Source organism: Egretta garzetta, unplaced genomic scaffold (genome assembly GCF_000687185.1).
Source record: "Egretta garzetta isolate BGI_Z169 unplaced genomic scaffold, ASM68718v1 scaffold997, whole genome shotgun sequence".
NCBI lineage: Eukaryota > Metazoa > Chordata > Aves > Pelecaniformes > Ardeidae > Egretta > Egretta garzetta.
The window spans coordinates 70,514-86,678 of record NW_009260336.1 but is presented as its reverse complement, the minus strand read 5'-3'; the positions used below and the strand labels follow the sequence as shown (position 1 = coordinate 86,678).

The 16,165-nt window shown below is 46.3% G+C and overlaps 2 protein-coding genes across 4 annotated transcripts in view; both read right to left on the bottom strand.

Annotated features, from left to right (window-relative positions):
* The window catches only part of LOC104129643 (olfactory receptor 2D2-like), a 26,468-nt gene that overhangs the window by 5,320 nt on the left and 4,983 nt on the right, over positions 1-16,165 (bottom strand). For 2 of the 3 annotated variants that reach the window (XR_004842487.1, XM_035898003.1), the window contains exon 2: positions 1,263-2,022. Coding sequence is in view for 2 of the 3 variants with exons in the window: in XM_035898003.1 (XP_035753896.1) it covers positions 1,263-2,003 (741 nt within the window). In the remaining variant the exon portion in view is untranslated. Of the gene's footprint in view, positions 1-1,061; positions 2,023-16,165 lie in introns of those variants that run through there. The other variant, XM_009642597.2, reaches the window with a different exon arrangement.
* The window catches only part of LOC104129642 (olfactory receptor 1019-like), a 9,821-nt gene continuing 4,980 nt past the window's right edge, over positions 11,325-16,165 (bottom strand). Inside the window, exon 2 of the mRNA XM_009642596.2 lies at positions 11,325-15,348. Coding sequence (XP_009640891.1) covers positions 11,325-12,290 — 966 coding nt within the window. The 5' untranslated portion in view covers positions 12,291-15,348. The remainder of the gene's footprint in view (positions 15,349-16,165) is intronic.

The following is a 16,165-nucleotide window of genomic DNA, read 5'->3' as shown; positions in this document are numbered from 1 at the left end:
ATATCTGCCAGCGTAGCACGTCTCCGCTGGGGCGGTGGAGAATGAGTCGTTCCTCAAAGTGGCAATACGTCCTACCCCAGCAAGGACCTGTGCCAGATGTCAGACCCAAATCTTGCCCCTGGCCACCCTCAAAGGTGTGGCATAAAGCAGCAGGGACAGACATCTGGCATGTGACCTTCCCCCAGCGTTCTGCCCAAGAACCCAAGCAAGGAGTTTGTCCTCATACGTTTTGTATCTTACATGGCATAAGAGTAAGGGAGTAGTTGAAGACACAGTGCTCAATAAGCTTTCTCCTTTCCCTGCCCTTCCTAGGAAGGCAAGAGCTGCGGCTGGGGCTGTGTGCCCCACTCTGAGCCACAGGAGAGCCCAGCCCCGTCTCTCTGGGCTGGGTTTCTGGGCTCAGACCCATGAGTGCCACCTCTAGATGTTGGTGCTTGATAGCAGCGTAAAGAGCCAGGGCTGAAACTCTCCCTTGGTTCCCTGTGCAGGACGGGTGTAAGCACACTTCTGGTGTGTGGGATGCTGGCTAATGAGTGACATTTGTTCACTAATTGCATTTCCACACTTCAACCTCCAGGCAGGGTCAGGATGCACCAACTTCCCTCAAAACACTTTCCTAGTCACGGCTGTGATCTTCCCGAGGCAGGGACAAGAAATACCCATCTTGCTCAAAAAAATTTCCTTTACTTTCCGCTGGGACTCCACCTTCTGCGGAGGAAACCATGTCAGTGCAAAGCCTGCCACTTAAGGTTGGTTGGTTTGTGTTGGCAAACATTAAAAAAAGAATGTACACCACAACATTATAACTACAGATGTGTGTATCTGGGACAAGCGTTATTTTCGGGTGTGTTAAATCTCAGTCGTGCTGGATGGGGAGGGGGTGTTTGCATACCTGTAGGCTTACAGGCGTACTTGCATCTGTAAAAGCTGAAGTTCACCCTGCCTAACTCTGGTAGCCTAAATCCTAAGTCTAGGACAATTTCAGGTAGAGAAATAGTCACATTTGAGTATTGTTTCAACCTACAGACCTAAATGCAATACTACTGATCCCTGAGAAGCCTTTAAATAAACAAGGATTTGGGTCTATTCATTGCCCTCCCCAGGGCATGCTTCATGTCCTTGTTCCTGAGGCTGTAGATGAGGGGGTTCATCACTGGGGCTACAACGGTGTAAAACACAGCAACCACTTTGTCCCTGTCCTGTGGAGGCCTTGACTTAGGATTCATGTACCTGCAGATGGCCGTCCCATAGAATAAGCTTACCACCATTAGGTGGGATCCACAGGTGGAGAAGGCCTTGGATTGCACGTGTGCAGACTGAATCTTCAAGATGGCGAAAAGGATATGGATGTAGGAGGTGATGATCAGAAGAAAAGGGATGAAGGCTATGAGGATGCTGAAGATGAAGATGACCAACACCACGAGGGTAGTGTCAGTGTAGGCCAAAGCCAGCATGGCTGGCACTTCACAGAAGTAATGGTTCAAGATGTCAGGCCCACAGAAGGGCAGCCGCAACGTGAGGCTGTTGATGACCATGGAGCTCAGCAGGCTGATGGTCCAGGAAGCCACGACCATGTGAATGCAGAACTTCTTGTTCATGACAGTGGTGTAGAGCAAGGGGTGACATATTGCCATGTATCGATCATAGGCCATGACCCCAAGCAGAACACACTCTGTCATGCCAAAAGCCAGAGAGAAATACATCTGAGCAGCACATCCAGAGAAGGAGATGGTCCTCTTCTTGGTCCAGAGGTTCACCAGCATCTGGGGGATGTTGCTGGAGATGTAGCCGATATCTAGGAAGGACAGGTTGGCAAGGAAAAAGTACATGGGTGACTGCAACTGGCAATCAGCTCTGATCACTGTGATGATCATGATGTTCCCAGCAACTGTGAACAGATAAAAAACTAGGAACACTATGAAAAGAATGGTCTGGGTCCTTGGCTGGGAGGAAAGGCCTTCAAAGATGAATTCTGTCACTATGCTTTGGTTGTCCCTGGCCATTATTATTCCAGTGGTTTAACTGTCAAGATAAGAAATAGTAACAAAGTCAGCCCAAATCTGTTGCAAGAGAAGTGTAATGAGCTTACATTTCCCTCTGAAGGGGAGAGAATCTGCTGTGGAAAATAATGTACCAGGCACAATGTACCATCCACTTCATGTTACAGTGACCAGAGAAATGAGAAAACGTTGAGAGTTTTCTCATGGCACATTTAGCTGAGCCCCTGTTCATGTTGGTTGCAGCCTAATGACACAGATTTAACAGCAGAATGCCTAATTTAGACACGTTTTAATCATAGAATCATAGAATGTTTTGGGTTGGAAGGGACCCCTAGAGGTCATCTAGTCCAACCCCCCTGCAGGAGCAGGGACACCTTGAACCAGATTAGGTTGCTCAGAGCCCCATCCAACCTGGCCTGGAATGCTTCCAGGGACGGGGCCTCCACCCCCTCTCTGGGCAACCTGCTCCAGTGTTTCACCACCCTCATTGTAAAGAATTTCTTCCTTATATCTAGTCTAAACCTACCCTGGTTTAGTTTAAAACCATTACCCCTTGTCTTGTCACTGCTGGCCCTACTAAAAAGATTTTCCCCATCTTTCCTATAGGCCCCCTTTAGGTACTGAAAGGCCGTAATCAGGTCTCCCTGCAGCCTTCTCTTCTCCAGGCTGAACAAGCCCAACTCTCTCAGCCTGTCCTCATAGGAGAGGTGCTCCAGCCCTCGGATCATTTTTGTGGCCCTCCTCTAGACCCGCTCCAACACTTCCATGTCCTTCTTGTGCTGAGGGCTCCAGAGCCGGACGCAGTACTCTAGGTGAGCCCAACAGAGTAACTATCCTCTTTGGAAAATCAAAATTCAGTGTTAGATCAAAAGCTTATGTGCTAAAATCCCAGCTCTCTATCTCCTTTCCTCACATGGGAAGAAACACAAAACAGGCTTCTGGAGTGAAACAGCCCTTCAGATGCTCTCAGTATGACACAGATCCATAGACCTGTATCCTTTTCCTGCCATAAAGCCAAAATTCAGCAGACAGACCACACCTAACAAATTAAATAAATCCAACCACCGTAACGTATAGCTAGGATCTTGCGGCACTCTCATCGCTATGGCTCCTGCTCTTTATGTTCTGTTTTTACACAGTATTTCTAAGATGTTTTAAGGCTTTACTACGACAAGAAAGTTTGAGAGTAGTATATGGTTGTGGTGGATCCTGAGTCTTCGTGCAGTAAAAGGAGAGTACCGGAACGCCTCCATTAATAATGCTGTGGAAGACACTAATAAACGTCACTTGATAGGCTGTAGGGTATCTGAGACCTCTGAAGGCGGCCGTCACATTTGATGCGGGGCTGTTGGAGGGCTTGTGCTGCTCTGGAATGAAAATTGGACAAATGACAGGTCACACCAGGATGTCTCAAGTGGTACCAAACCGCTACAGCTGAACAAATTATTCGGATGCCTGCTTGATACAGTCACCCTGTGGACTCTAAAGGGCGATTCGCATGACCGGCTACTCGGTGATAACTTTAGCTATCTCAGCTTCTCAGCTGTTCCTGAGAACCTGAGCAGTCTTCTGGGCTGATCCTTGACACCTGGTTTATTCCTTGCTCATGAGAGAAATTTGGATGTATAGCTTACAGATAAATGTTTATACATGGATGCCTAAATCTGATGCCTTAATCTGAAACTGAATCCTATCTAGTGTTTTTAAGACCAAGCAGACTCTCACTACCTGAATTAGCAATTGTGCTGTCAAGGGAAAGTATTGCAAAACGAAGCATTGTTCCAAAACTGTTCTGGAAGGGGGGTATTTTAAGAAATAATCCTAAAAAGCTCAATCCAAGGGGGCATCTTGCCTCATCCCAAGCTTACTGTCTCAGGTAGGTGCTGAGATGGCTGAGCCATTGACCCCAGTCAATCCCATCGGAGGACTCTGTCTCCGCTGCGGCCCAGGGAGCCCAAGACTGCTCAGCACCTATTTCCTAGCTAGCGAAGGCAGGTGCATCCCTCCTGACTTGAAAGGAAGGATTAAGGTGCCGAAGCACCCGCGCCTCTTGCCATTTTAGGCACTCTATGGTATCCAAGATGTCTGTATGGGAGCAGCACGTATGACAAAAAAGCTGCCGAAGACTTGTATCGACTGCATCAACTGGCTTTCCACCGGCACCTCTGCAAATGCGGCAATCAGCTCATATGTATGCACCTGAATTTCGGTGAGATGGGCCTGAGCCATGATGTTTCATGGGATTAATCCAGTTCTTATTCAAGGCATGAACTCTCTAGACTAGGTGGACTCTATCAGCTGTGACGGCAACTATAAGAACCTGAATAATATGAAATTCAGCATCTTTCTCTAGATGGGTGTAGAACTTGCGAGATGTCTTTCTCTCATTTCAGCACGTCTATGCACAATCATTTATAAACCCCGTGCCAACATAAACAGCTACATTCAACTTCTGATTCTGTTCAGGCATTTATAATTTATGTAATTACGCTGCATAAGCAAAGGGCAATTCAATTTTGCCTTGCATAAACCAGTTGTGGTAATGTTTTTGATGACTATCATACCACATTAAAAAACATCCTTCAGGATCTGAAAGCTGTGAGCCTGAGGGAGCGAGAAGGGAAATGTACTCTACTGTAGCTGTGCTGGGTTTGGCCGGGGTAGAGTTCATTTTCTTCACGGTAGCTGGTATGGGGCTGTGCTTTGGGTTTGTGCTGGGAACGGCGCTGGTAACCCAGGGATGTTTCAGTTATTGCTGAGCAAGGCTGACACAGAGCCGAGGCCTCTTCTGCTTCCCACCCCACCAGCGCGCGGCTGGGGGGGCACAAGGAGCCGGGAGGGGATATGGCCAGCGCAGCTGACCCCGGGGATATCCCGCACGTCAAGCTTGGTGTATGGAGCTGGGGGAAGGAGGAGGAAGGGGGGGACGTTGGGAGTGATGGCGTTTGTCTGCCCAAGTCACCATTACAGGTGATGGAGCCCGGCTGTCCTGGGGATGGCTGAGCACCCCCCTGCCCGTGGGAAGGAGGGAATGAATTCCCTGTTTTGCTTTGCTTGTGTGTGCAGCTTTTGCTTTACCCATTGAACGGTCTTTATCTCAACCCATGAGTTTTCTCACTTTTACTCTTCTCATTCTCTCCCTTGTCCCACTGGGGCGGGGAGTGAGCGAGCGGGGGGAGAGGGGGCAGTGAGGCTTAGTTGCTGCCTGGGGTTAAACCATGATGACAGTATAAATAACTCGGGTGGGATTCTCTATAGGATTTGGTTTTCTAAATACTTGGGAGTATCTGAGACCGAGTGGCTCATGAGAAGTTCCGGGGACTTGAGATCTGTGCTTCTAGATCACTCGCTTGCTCCTGAAAACCATCTCCTCCTATTGCTGACATTAGTAGATGGCACCAGCTCTGACCTTTACATCTTTCAAAGCAATTTGAAGGATGAGAGTCATTTATGTTTTAGAGATGAGAAAAAGACAAAAATGAGGTAAGTGCTATGCTCAAGGTTAAAAGAGGTTTCTTAGGGAAACCCTTATCATGGCACACCTACCAGCAGTGGCAAGCATGCCTTGGACCTATATAAATCCTCATATAAACTAAAATACCTGGAACTCATCCTGACATATCTCTGTTCAAGATCTGTAAAATTAAAGAATGTTTTTTTTCTGTACCTGCAAACGTCCAATCTGCCAGAAGGTTGAAACTCATCCAATAACAGGAATACTGATAGCAGAATACACAAAAGAGAATCGCAGGCACCCCTTGCCCAGTCTCCAGAAATGTGAGATATATGTAGGTAAGAAATAAATACAGCGTGGCTTCCTCCTTTACAAAGACTTTGCCCATTCAATGTGAGAGCAAATTAGTGGAAGAATTGAAATCACGTTTCAAAATTTCCCTTTTGAGACACCGTAACCAATTTCAAATGCCAAAGGGAAGTGGTCCCAGAGGTAACATTGCAATTACTTCTTGTAAGCACAAGCCCAAGGATAATTTTAAATCATTAACAATTGTAGTTTTGGTAAAAGTTTTTTAAATTGCTTGTTCAAGACTCGGTGAACCATATGTTAGTCTTCAAATCTTAAGAGACCAAATATTTGAAAGGATTTGTGTGATTTTTAAGGGATTGTCTGAAGTTGGACTTTTATCCCGTTAGTCCCATTTTAAGCCAAATGACTTCTGTGAGGGTAAAACACCCTAAGACTCCAATTTTGGTCTGAAGACATCAGGAGATGCAGAAACTGATACATCCCATAGGGTGAAATCCTCCTCAGATGTCCAAAAGTTCGTTATTTAGGTCTAAGCTACTAAATTCCTGTGTAGTTAACAGTGGAAAATAGCCATTTCCAGACCACAAGGGAGACGGCGCTTCCTCTGCGTTCAGCTCAGAGTAATCGGCGTTTCTAGAGGGCGACTGATGTCTCTGTTTGGAACGAGGAGGATAAATCCCTATATTTGGTGAAAGGACGTCCCAAGGGCTGGTGGGGTGGGAAGGCAGTGGTGGAATGGATAGTCCAGGGGATTTCCCCTCGGACCAGGTATTCATCTCTTTCCCATCTGCCTGGACACCTCAAGGAGGGAATGGCACTGGATTCAGCAAATATGTTTGGTTTCTTAGGTTTTTGTGGGTTTTTTTGTTTGGTTTTTTTTTTTAACTTCAGCTGTTTGAACTACAAAAATTTGGGCTTAGTGACCGGGTTTGTTGCGTGGCACATTTTTGATGAGGTGTCAGGGCTGGATGAGGGCTGTGCCAAAGGTTTGTTCAAACTTCTGGAGACCTGAAGGGAAGTAAGAGCTCACTTTGGACCTGCTCCCATTAGGAATAAAAGCATCTTCCACCCGGATAAAGAGGTGCACTCATCTCTGAGGAGCAGTCATCGGCTGTGACCCCCTCCTGGACCTAGGTTCTCATCCACAAGTGTTCCTCAAAAACAAGATGTTCTTTTTTTTTTTCTTGTGCCCAACGGCCTACAACACTAGAAAGAGGGAGCTCTCTCAGACAGCTGTGATTTTCTTTGCCAGAGCTGGAAAGAATTTTAACAGGGAAAGATCATAATACACTCATCCAGTTTCTGATGCTCTTTCTCTGAACATCTATTTTTGGCTGCTGTCAGAATTCAACACCCCTGGGCTGGCTCGTCTCACACCGCAGAGCTCTTCTCATCTTCCTACCCGTGGGGCTGCCCTGGTGGGACGGTTCCATTGCCAAACGGACAGCTGGAACAGGCAGAAAAATGCTGGCAAGCTCTGTTTGGTGATTTTTTTTTTTATTATTATTATTCTGCTGCTTCAGGGGAATCTTCAGACTTTCCCTGCAGCTGCTCACTCACATCTCTACAAGTACAGTCTTCCCTGCCACGCTCTTTCGCACCAGGAAGCTGGAAGGGGAAGCTGAATTACTGGAATGAGTTCCCCTCTAATTGTGTAAAGCTATCCCTGTAAATGAATAAAATATGGGGGAGGCCAAATAAAGTGGCAAAACCCACCCTGTATCCATGATCAATAATCATCATCTGCACATTGGCACTTCGCATTTGCCACTGGAAATCAGACCTCGCCTATTTGCCTGATCCCGAATAACCAGCGAGGGATGGAAATGAACCATTTTCATGTATCTATTCCTAAAGAGAAAGGACTCCTGAAACTCGATGCGCCTTCAGAAAAACATCATGTGCCCACTGCTACTGAACTCCAGTCGAAACCTCGACAAAGACTTTTACTGCTTAATAGAATCATTGAGACCAGTTGTAGGCGGCTTAACATGGCCCGAGCCACCCCGACAGCCACTGCCGTAATTCATGTCTCATCCGAATGCCTTGTATTCTCACAAAGTGTGTGCTAGCCAAAATGCAGAACCGGCGCACAACAATATGGCTCAGTTGCGAATATTCATCTGTTTTCTCACTTCTCCATATTTGCTGTGGGGAAGGCTTTTCTTAAGAAAAAAAAAAGGGTGTTTTTTCCCTTAAGCAAAATTCAAATATATTATTAATGCGTGGGGGTTTATTGTTTGCAATGCAACCAGGGCAGATTTTCCTACCTGCCTTTTGTACGGTGCTGTCAGATATGAAAATGAGCAACGTGAAAGAGGCTGTGAATTATTTATTTTTTCTCCTTTAAAAATACCACCCGGTTGTGCAATTCAGGTTGGGCCTGAATTGGTCCTGGCTTTAAAATTCCCAGGACTTTGGGGATCAAAGAAAGTTAGCACTCAGTGTTTTGGTGCCACCCCCTCCTCCCTTCCCTCTGTATTTTTTTAAATTCTATATACACAGTCTGGAACTGTAGAATCATAGATTGGGTTGGGTTGGAAGGGATCTTTAAAGATCATCTAGTCTACCCGTCCTACCCCAAGGGCAGGGACATCTTTTGCTAGGTCAGGTTGCCCAAAGTTACCTGCAAAGGTGCACATATCTGTCACGACCACCGTCCTTACACCCATGGAGCATCATAAATTTGGAAGGACGTTATAGATTTCAAGGACTTTCAAAACTTCAAGCCTAAGACTCCTACTGCAGAAAGTAGAGTTTTGCTACTGATGTTTTGCTAAGATACATTGGCTCCTCAAAGCGGGCTGTTTTCCACCAAAAGTCTTTTTTACTCTCTCAAATACTTACGCACATACGATATGTGAGGATACGATATGTTTAGACGCAGCGCAATCCATAGAGCCAACATAAACACTGAGCACGAGACTACCACCAAGTTATTGGTCACCTTGGACTGCACAAGCACACACATGCACGCACGGAGTAGCGTTTATTCCTTTGGTGGCACTTCATACAATCGTCACAGAATAGCCCAGGTTGGAAGGGACCTCGAAAGATCACCTGGTCCAACCTTCCGTGGGAAAGGGCACGTAGATGAGATTATCCAGCACCCTGTCCAACTGCATCCTGAAAACCTCCAGCAATGGGGACCCTACCACATCGCTGGGGAGGTTGTTTCAGTGAATGATTGTTCTTACTGTAAAAAATTTCTTTTTTATGTTGAGATGAAATCTCTCCCGGCGCAACCTGTACTTGCTGCCCCTTGTCTTCTCCATATGGCTCCTTGTGAGGAGCCCATTCCCTTTGTAGCCACCCTTTAAGTGCATTGCACCTTCATATGTTAGAAACTCTATTTCCTCTACTTGGGAAGCTGTGGATCCTTGAAAACTTGCTGTCATGTAAAGCGGGCATTTCAGCTGATTCAGAACATGAGGTTTGTGTTTAGTTCTTTCAATTTGAAAAGCAAAAGGAGGGGTTAAATGTCACAGGACAGTCCTTATCAGTGGAGTCTTAACATGTTCCTCAAATTCTCCAGAAGAATCACTCCTCTTAAAGAGATTCACCCTCTCACTAATATTATTCTGCTAATTTATAGCCAAAATGCAGCCTTCCTGCTACTACTTCCCAACTCCACCTGGAAGCTGCCCTTGAGGGCACTAACAGGACTTAATGGCCCTGACCAGCCTCACCTGGACCACTCCACACATACACATGCCCATGGCCCAGGAGCCCCATTTAAGCTCAGTCCAGGGCCATTGCTCCTTCCTTGACTACACAGTAGGTGTGTCTGGCTGCAGCTGTGTTTCTTCCTCCTGGATGGGCTCCAGATGAAGACTGCAGCTTTGTCTCCAATGCCATTCCTGGCCCATCTCCCTTTCCTCCTGATGGCACGCCACGGATGGGCCCTGAACCGAGCTCCTTGCTTGTTGGTGGAGCCCGTTGCGGGTCCCTGGCTCTGCCTGTTGTGTTCAGCCCCTGCAGGTCTGTCCCCCAGGGCTGAGGTGCTGCCTGCCCTAGGGTTCTCCTTAGCTCCTCACTCTCTGTCCCTTGGGGACCAGCCAGCCCTTGCAGCTCCCTGACAGTACCCATGCAGATATGTTACAGGAATGTGCCTCTACTTCTAAAATTCCATTGACTCTGAAAGAAAATGCTGCTCAGCCCATCTAACCCAGGAATGAAATATCCCTGAATATCTTCAATATTAACCCCCTTTCCTTTTTCTTCACAATATTTCTTATTTTGGGCGAAAAACTCTGGCCTTCTGCTCCTCCTCTCCTTAAAGGTATTTTATTTCTCTTCCTGACCTGTTGCATGCAGTAGAAGTGAGCAGGAGCTCTCCTTCCAACCCTTGCCATTCTGTGATTCTACCAGGTGTGGGCATTTTCTGCTGTCTCCATGCAGCCACGTGGATGGAAGATTTCCATTCAGCGTGATGTCCTAGCTGCCTGTGGTGAAACAATTACATTGCTTGTGCCTGGCATGTGGTTGCATCTCTTCCCCGAAAGAATTTCTAAGCTCTAAACCCCAGTTGTTGGCAGAAGTAGGCATAAATATGTAGCTCATCATTGCGAGTACAATTTAGTAAGAGGATGGGACCAGCACAGGGCTTGGCCAGACAAACAAACTGACCAGCAGCCTGCTTAGAGGCCACCAGACCCTTTTAATGCCTCCCTTCTCTCATTGTCCCCTTGCTCTTCCCTCACCAGCCGTGATACCTCAGTTTCTCCACTGTTGCCTCCTCCTGATTGCTTCCCCGCATTCGTTCTAGTTTTGCTACGTTCATTGTAGGTTGATGCGGTGTGGCCTGGCATTGGTTCTGCTAATGAATAAATATTTGTGAGTGGTGATCCATCTTGGATGATGTTTTCTGTTTAAATCCACAGCTGGGACTTGCAAATTTTTTTTTTTTGTCTTTTAAAAATAGCTGGGTTTTTTGTATCAGCCAGGGGTCCTATAAAGATGTCACACACAGAATTGATTGCATCAAGCCTTGTCTGATTGCTGAACCTTATCTGGGGAACGCGCATACGCAGCATTCGTTTGTTTGATCTTAAAACAGTACTGCTCACTAGTAACATTAAACCTGGCTCCTGAAAACCCAGACCACACTGCCAATTGGAAACATTCCTGGCTTCAAACACGTTAGCCCAGATTTATTCTTAGCAAACATCCCTGAGGACCTAGATCTTCTCTCTGCCCCATCACCCCCTCTTGAAGATCTGCCAGAACTAAATCATGTGAGGGATGCTTCTCAATTGGAAAAATACAGCTCCTTATGGAGTGGCACAAGGAACACCAAGGCTTTAAAGTAGGGGGTGGTGTGTGGGAAAGGAGTGCATGTGAGGCTTTGAGTATAATTAGTGGGTTTAAAGGTAAAGTCCGACAGTATAGCTACACCCTGACAGAGGAGAGAGCAAGCGGTGGCTCGCTATCTCTTGTTGCAATGATATGCCCAAGCACTTGGGCCCTGATGGTTGCTATCTTCTCACTTTCAGTTTAAATGCTCAGTAGCAAATGGAGACCAACATTCAAGAACGTCCAGTTTTATTTTGTTTGGCTTATGACACCTCTTTACCAGTTTGATTTCTAAAATAAACACGAACTTTTCCTAGGAGTCTCTTGAGAGCATCCTTCACCTCCATGTTCCTCAGGCTGTAGATCAGGGGGTTCAGCATGGGAATCACCAGGGTGTAGGCAACGGATACCACCTTGTCCTGGTCCAGGGAGTAGCTAGAACTGGGGCGGAGGTACATGAAGATCATAGTCCCATAAAAAACCGAGACTGATGTCAGATGTGAGGCACAGGTGGAGAAAGCTTTGTGCCTGCCCTCTGGGGAGCAGATCCTCAGGACAGCGGTAAGGATATAACCATAAGAGACAACAATGAATCCCAAAGTGCTGAGTGCAATAAATGCAGCGATGGTAAAAAGCATGTGCTCGTTGACAGCAGTACTGGAGCAGGAAAGTTTCAGGACCGGAGGAATGTCACAGAAGAAGTGATTGATGACCTTAGGGCCACAGAAGTGCAGGCTGAACACCGAGCTGACAAGCATTATTTCATTCACAGTAGCTACTATGTAGGATCCCACGGCCAGTTGGACACAAACCTTTTGAGACATGGTGGCCACATAGAGCAGAGGGTTACAGATGGCCACGTACCGGTCGTAGGCCATGGCAGCCAGCAGGTAACACTCGGTGATTATGCAGACGCCACAAAAGTACATTTGGGCTGCACAGCCTGGCAGAGAGATGGGCTTCCTTTCTTCAAAGAAGCTCACTAGCATTTTGGGAGCAACTGCTGAGGAATTACCTAGGTCTACCAGAGAGAGGTGGCAGAGGAAGAAGTACATGGGGGTGTGGAGTCGAGAGTCAAGCCTGATTAATGCAATCATGCCAAGATTCCCCACCAATGAGGTGAGGCAGATCAGAAGGAACAGCAGAAAGAGAATGACCTGCAGCTCCCAAATATCTGTGATTCCCAAGAGAATGAACTCATCCACAGTTGTCTCATTTCTTCTGACCATTCCCTTAATGAACCTGAATCTTTAAGAGGGAGAAAAATTAAAGAACACAAGTTACGATTCTGGAGAGAAGAATAAGTCAATATGATGCTGGAAACGCCAGGCAGGAATGTAGTAAAAGAAAATAGGGTGCTGCTTTACTTTAATGGAAACCTAGGGGTCTGCTAGGTTCCCTTGAGACGCTCGCTGTTATCCATCTAACACTTCTTTAATGACCCTCTTAAAGGAGGGTTACTTTTGTTCCATTGCTGAAATGGTTCCAGGGAAGAGCAGAAACTTGTTATCCATTCTGAGCTTTTTCTAACTCTTTCCTGCTTAGTTCTATTGCTAAATTTTCTCAACTGCTCATCTGTGTCCATGGTGCCTAGGAGGAATAACAGGATGATTCTGGTTCTCTGCTCTGTTGTTCTCAAATAGTGGAGTAATAAATTGCTCTCGGCTTCTAAGGATGACAGTGAAGTTGGCCAGTGCAGTTCTGAGAAGTCCTCATAGGAAGACACCCCCAAATTTAACAAAAAATAAATAAACAAATGACAAGATGTAGAAAAGCAGTTTATGTTAAAAATCCCAAAATGCTGATTCCAAGCATAACAAGTCAAAGGAGGAGACGGGGCAGTGTAGTCACGGGGCCTCACCCTGCGTCCCTGAACCTGTTCATGCCAATGGCAGGCGGCAAGTCCATCAGTCTGTCCTGACAAAACCACACTTGCTTTGTCCAACGTTAAGAAAGGAGTTGCATATGAATTGAAAGAAACGTAGGAGCTGACGCTGAAGACAGACTCTGTCTTGCCACACTTTACCTAGGTGGATGCTACGTCTGGGGTAGCCACTTGAGGCTTCATTTACATATAGAAATGGGCACTTTAAGGCAAAATTCATGTAAGCTACTTAAAACGTCTGCTTACTTTGGGGTGAACAGAATTGCCTCTCAGAGGTGCTGGTTTCTCATCAGTGCTTGTAAAGAGCACACAACAATTCGATAAACTGTAGACCTCCGCCTCCGCTGAGGATAATATTTAGCCAGACAAATCAGACTTTATAGGCTCATCAAGTAAGGGCTTGTCTACGGGTGCAACACAGGAAAGAATCCTATAACCCCATCATTACCTTTTCACCTCTTTTAAAACGTAGACTTCAAGAAAAATGCCTCTCGTCTTTCCAGATTGTGGCCTTGTTTTGGCATTTCTGGTTAGAGTTCTGCAGATGAGAGCTGTTAATTGCAGGTGTATTAAATGAACGCCTGAGCTTGTAAGGTGGAGCTGCTGACTGAATGACTGAAATACCTTTTCAGCCGTTGCTATTTGCATTGTATCGAGAGTAATTAAGAGTGCACGTTGAGTCACAGTAGTTCAACTCATTAGCAGTGACCTGCAGAGCACAACAGCTTGCTTGGTTAACAATTTTCTGTGCTATAGGAAATTCAATAAGTCAGTTGGACTATTTGGAGCGACCAACGCCATAGTCTGTAGGACAAGTTGATGCTTTTAAATGATTCTTTTCCCATAACCCCATGTTTCAGTGCTCATCAAGCCAGTATTAGAACTTCTGTGGATTTTGGTGGTTTCGGATTAAGACTTAAACCAATTCTGCATCTGCTGTAACCACAGAGAATGGCCGAATCACAGCTATTGTAGATCTGCCCCAGCTGAGGGCAGAGACCTCTCTTGTGAAGCACTGACCTGAATGTCGCTTCTCACTCTAAGTACAAACTTCCAGGATCAAGAGTCCAAAAGTCTCCACATCTTTGGAAAAGAAGCCACATGGACATTCACAAGTATTTGCCCTCCTATTTTTTGAAATAAGAAAACAAATCCAGCTCAGGTCAAAACAACTGTCCTCTCCATGACTGCATTATTTTTTTTTGTAGACTTTACTTTCAGCATTCCTTAGATGAAAATTAATTAAATTTTTTTTTACCGGAGGTAAGCACAGGCTGCAATTATGAGCATTCTGTGTGCAAGATTTAAAGTACAGAGTAAGGTTAGAGAACAAAGCAGTGACACAATTCACAGTCTGTCAGATTTTGCAGTATTTCAGGCTATGGGTACGTTTCCTACCTTGGAAATGAATATTAAAAAATGATGCCTTCTTTTCCTCGGGAACAAATGCTGCTAGAAAGGTGGTCACCCAGTGGCACTTAGAGAAGCCCTGCCTACAGGATCAAGCAAGCTGTTGGCACGTTCCCCCCATCTAGCACTGACTACGGGTGAGACGGCCCATGCAGTCAGCAGGGGAATGGCAAGGGCTTCGCAATCCACCTCCCTTTAAGTGCTGTGGGTGTCCCAGGGGGGCCCCACTGAGTGATGCAACGGTTGAAGCCTGCTGAGGTCTTTGGTTCATGAACACAGAGCTCGTTAGGGGAAAAAAAACCCCAAAACAATAATGAAAAAACCCTCTAGAACCTAAGCAGAGGATTCATAGTCTTCTCTAGGTAATGGTATCATTTATTTTGACAGTAAGTTGGAGCTTTCTTTTCGTGGTGTTTTTACACAGATGACATTTTTCTCTCTGGCCACAGATCCTCCAAGCGGTGGGGTCACACAGAGCGAGAGGCCGCAGAGGATTGCTGGCCTCGTGAAGGGATCAGCCTTTACATGAGCACTAGAAGGAGCTGACTTGAAGGGAGGGTAATCACAATTTCAAATTTTTGCTGGCCCTTGCAAAACGATACCAATACGTGCAAGGTGAATTCCAGTCCGTGTTCTCCTTATTTGATCTAAAGATAGTTTACACTGTTGGCAGTCTTCCTTGTTGGACCACTAAGACGTATTTTTACTGATTTACAGTCTGTAGTCATCTGAGATATTGATTAATGCTAGAGAGTTGATTAATATTAGACACATGACTAGTCTCCGAAAGCACAGCTGGATCAGAAGAGATACGCAGTCCTCTCCTGAACTCAGATAAGCAATGTCTGTGGCAGCCTAAATATAGATGTTTGTGCTCTAGATACTTTTGAGGATTTGAATGATTATTCCTCTACATGGGTTACAGGAGTATCCCAGAAGTTAGGCTTCAACAAGTAACTTTTAATTGTTAAAGTTGAGTGATGACTCCCACACTAAGAAAATCAAATGAAAGAGCAGAGAGATGAACACCAATCCAAACACAGTAATTTTCCTATATTCCTCTGGAGGAGCTTTCCTGCATCACCCCTCGTTGAAACCAGAGCATCCATTACATCCCCGTCAATGGTTTAGCCCCTGCCTAGAGTTTCAGAAGGTCCGAATACATCCATTGGAGGCTACTGGAAGCCTCCACGGAGCTTCCCCATCTCTTCACAGGCAGTTTGCTGAGATGGGAGAAATAAAAATCAGTTCTGCTGTGGGGTTTTGCTTTCATAGAATCATAGAATCGTTGAGGTTGGGAAAGCCCTTTAAGATCAAGTCCAACTGTTCCCCTACCCCTGCCCTCCCACCACCAAACCCTGGCCCTCAGCACCGCTTCTGCCCGGCTGTTAAATCCCCCCAGGGGTGGGGACTCAACCCCTTCCCTGGGCAGCCCCTTCCAGCCCCTGACAGCCCCAAGGGGAAGGAATTGTTCCCCATGGCCAACCTCACCCTGCCCTCGCACAACTTGAGGCCGGTGCCCCTCGTCCCATCGCCCCTTCCCTGGGAGCAGAGCCCGACCCCCCCGGCTCCCCCCTCCTCTCAGGCAGTTGTAGAGGGTTGATAAGGATTCCTCCCATGTGATTGCTTTGGGCAATATCTAGGGTCTCGTCCCGGGGGTTTCATCTGTGAACTTGTACCCCAGATTTTTAACTCTGTTCTGCATAAACGCTGAGGGACAGGACAGGGGCATAGGAAGGGTAGGATCCATTTTGTATAATTTCAGCAGCATAAAATTGAGGTATGCAAACCTAACCTAGCTGTCTGGGC